This window comes from Mus caroli, unplaced genomic scaffold, assembly GCF_978045245.1.
Source record: "Mus caroli unplaced genomic scaffold, Mus_caroli_1 scaffold_5, whole genome shotgun sequence".
Lineage (NCBI taxonomy): Eukaryota > Metazoa > Chordata > Mammalia > Rodentia > Muridae > Mus > Mus caroli.
The window spans coordinates 76,761,159-76,764,046 of NW_028227260.1; the positions used below are offsets into that span (position 1 = coordinate 76,761,159).

General features: G+C 41.5%; 1 protein-coding gene across 1 annotated transcript; it reads left to right on the forward strand.

The window, feature by feature from the left end:
• The first annotated feature begins 1,125 nt into the window (after positions 1-1,125).
• On the forward strand, positions 1,126-2,169 carry LOC110286282 (melanoma-associated antigen B4-like). Its single transcript, XM_021152721.1, has one exon. It carries the CDS (start codon positions 1,126-1,128, stop codon positions 2,167-2,169), a length of 1,044 nt encoding a protein of 347 aa, XP_021008380.1.
• The last annotated feature ends 719 nt before the right edge of the window (positions 2,170-2,888 follow it).

Consider the following 2,888-nt stretch of genomic DNA (forward strand, 5'->3'; position numbering starts at 1 on the left):
AAGAATGGAATCCTACCTGGTAAACTGCAGGGTTCAGAAGAGAATAAGCTCTACCCCAATTAAATATAAAGTCATGAAAATTAAGGTATATTTCAAGCTGGGTGGGACAGGGTGGCCATGGTGAATTGCATGCCTCTACAGTGGCCTGAGTGTGTTAAGGCAGGCCTAAAGACTCTGTTGCTTCTGATTGTTGTGTCTGGCCAGCAGATCACAGCCTGGGTTCTAGCCTGGAAAGGCATTTTGGAAACCTGGAAGAGAAGAGGGGCTAGGCGACGAGAGAAAGAACGGAGCCAAGTCAAAAGCAACTCTGATCAAAGCTCAATTTTACTTTATCAGCATGCAGTTATAAAGGAGAGGAAGGGGGGGCCGATTCCCGCCAAATAGTCCAGTCCCGGGGACCAATAGCAAAGCAGCAGGTTCCAGCAGTGGGCGTGGCAGAACGATTGAGCCAGCAAGCTCCATCCAGGTGTAAACAGTGGAACCCTAAGGCTTGGGGAGGGGAGGCTACATCTGATATTTGCCATTGAGAAAACTAAGAGGTGACATATTTGTTCTGAGGAGCCTGCCATTTTCAGATAAAAGACTCATAGTGAGGACTTTGATCACTGTGGAAACTACACTCCTGGTAACAGCAAGGGTCCTCAAATACACACTAGTATTTGCCTACACTAGTAATCTGTGTTGCTCCTGAATGAGTGATGGTGGCAATATGCTCCTCTTAATTTTCTTCTGTGTAATAGTAGTAAATACTGCACTGCTAATATCAGAACAGCAGATGGATGTGTTGGTATACAGACTGTGCCAAAACTCTTTAGCGAATAAGGATCACAGTCCATACTCTTACCTCAAGATGTACAAAACCTAGCCATAGTCCATTCCCCTAACCAGAATTGATTTCCTCCACAGATTTCTCAGGACACACGTTGCCCAGGACAATAGGAGCAAGGTGAGTACCCAAAATGTTGTTTAGGAAAGCAGCAGAGATGGGACCTTGTTAAAAGGAAAGGTACTTTCTGATATTGTGAAGATATGGTGCTTACACAGTGTCATTTTATGCTTCCAGATTTCTGCTTTGCAGGGTCTCCTGCCTACATCTTTGCCCTGCTGCCCTTGAACCAAGTCATCATGCCTAGGAGCCACAAGGGTAAAGGTCGCTCTCATACCAAACGTCAAAATGTACAGGAGAAGAGCCAAAGTCTTGATGATACTCATCTCACTGCAAAGGAGGAACCAACATCATCTATTTGTCAAGGGGATCCCCCCAGGTCCCCTGATGGCTGCACTCACCAGGGCACTCAGACAAATGTAGCTTCTGTTTCTGATGACTTAAGTGTGTTGTCAATAGGTGCTGTAGGTGGTGAGACTTCTGGTATGAATGCTGAGGTTTCTGTTATAAGCTCTCTGAGACATACAGGAACCTCCATGGTAGGTTCTGCCACTCGTTCTGTGCGCAGAGGTGCTCTCAACAGGAAGACAAGTGAATTGATGGAGTTCATGCTGGAGAAGTTTAGGGTGAAAGAGCACTTTACACAGAAAGATATGTTGAAGGTGATTAACAGGAAGTACAAAGCACACTTTCCTGAGATAATTAGAAGAATATATGTGCAACTGGAATTGGTCTTTGGTCTCGAGTTGAAGGAAGTTGATCCCATTTCTCAGTCATATATGCTTGTGGGCATGCTGGGTCTCTCTACCGAGGGAAATTTGAGGAGCAGTAGTGGGTTACCCAAGACAGGGCTCCTTTTGACACTCCTGGCTGTGATCTTCCTGAGTGGCAACATTTCCAGTGAGGACGACATCTGGGAATTCCTGAAAGTTGTGGGGATATATCCTGGAAGATATCATCCAATCTTTGAGGAACCTAGGAAGTTCATCACAAAGGATCTCGTGAAGGAAAATTATCTGGAGTACCATCGGGTGTCTGGCATTGATCCCCCAAAATATGTGTTGCTGTGGGGTTCCAGAGCCTATGCTGAAACCACAAAGATGAAAGTCCTGGAAGTTTTAGCTAAGATCAATAATTGTATTCCTAGTTACTTCCCATGTCTATATGAGGAGGCTCTGGTTGATGAGGCTAATAGAGCAGCAAGGAGAGTTACAGAAGTGCCTGGCAATGCCTATGACAGTCCTCCTTTAGGGTACATAGCCCACAACATCTCCTTTGTCTAGTTGCATTTGAGAGTTTTACATTCTGTTGAAGAGGAATCACTCTTCTATGTAGTAGAATGCGTTATAAGCTAGTAGTAAAGTTTGTGCCTTATTGTGTTGCTATACATGAGCAAATTACAGATATCTTATTCTTTGTTATATTTAATATGATCTTTAACCAAAGTTAAGTGTCTTTTAACCAAAGTTAATCATCTCACAGTTTACATTTTTAAATGTTTTTTGCCTGCAATGTTTACTGCTATTAAGTTTAAGATGTTTGATAATTTTTATTAGGTATTTACTTTATTTGCATTTCAAATATTATCCCCTTTCCTAGTTTCCCCTCTGAAAAATCCCCTATCCCATCCCCTCTCCCCCTGCTCACCAACCCACCCAGCTGCATATGTAGCAGAGGATAGCCTTGTCAGATATCAATGGGAGGAGAGGCCCTTGGTCCTGAGTTTGATAATAATAACACATAAGTAATTGCTTTTTACTAAATCATAAGGTAAGGTGGTCTTGGGAAAATGATTTTATATAACTGGTATCAGTAAATATGTAACAAAAATAAAATTCTTAATTCAAAGTTTGCTGTATATTTTATCCTTTGCTTATAGTATTAGTTGAAATAAATTTGAAATTAAATGTAATCAAACTATATGAAAACTGATTTGTAATAATTCAAACATTTTTTGTTTTATATAGAACATTAATTAAGCATATAGTGTACATTGTAATCT

Coding starts and splice junctions, on each gene's coding strand:
- LOC110286282 (XM_021152721.1), top strand. CDS start 1,126: ATGCCTAGGAGCCACAAGGGTAAAGGTCGCTCTCATACCAAACGTCAA.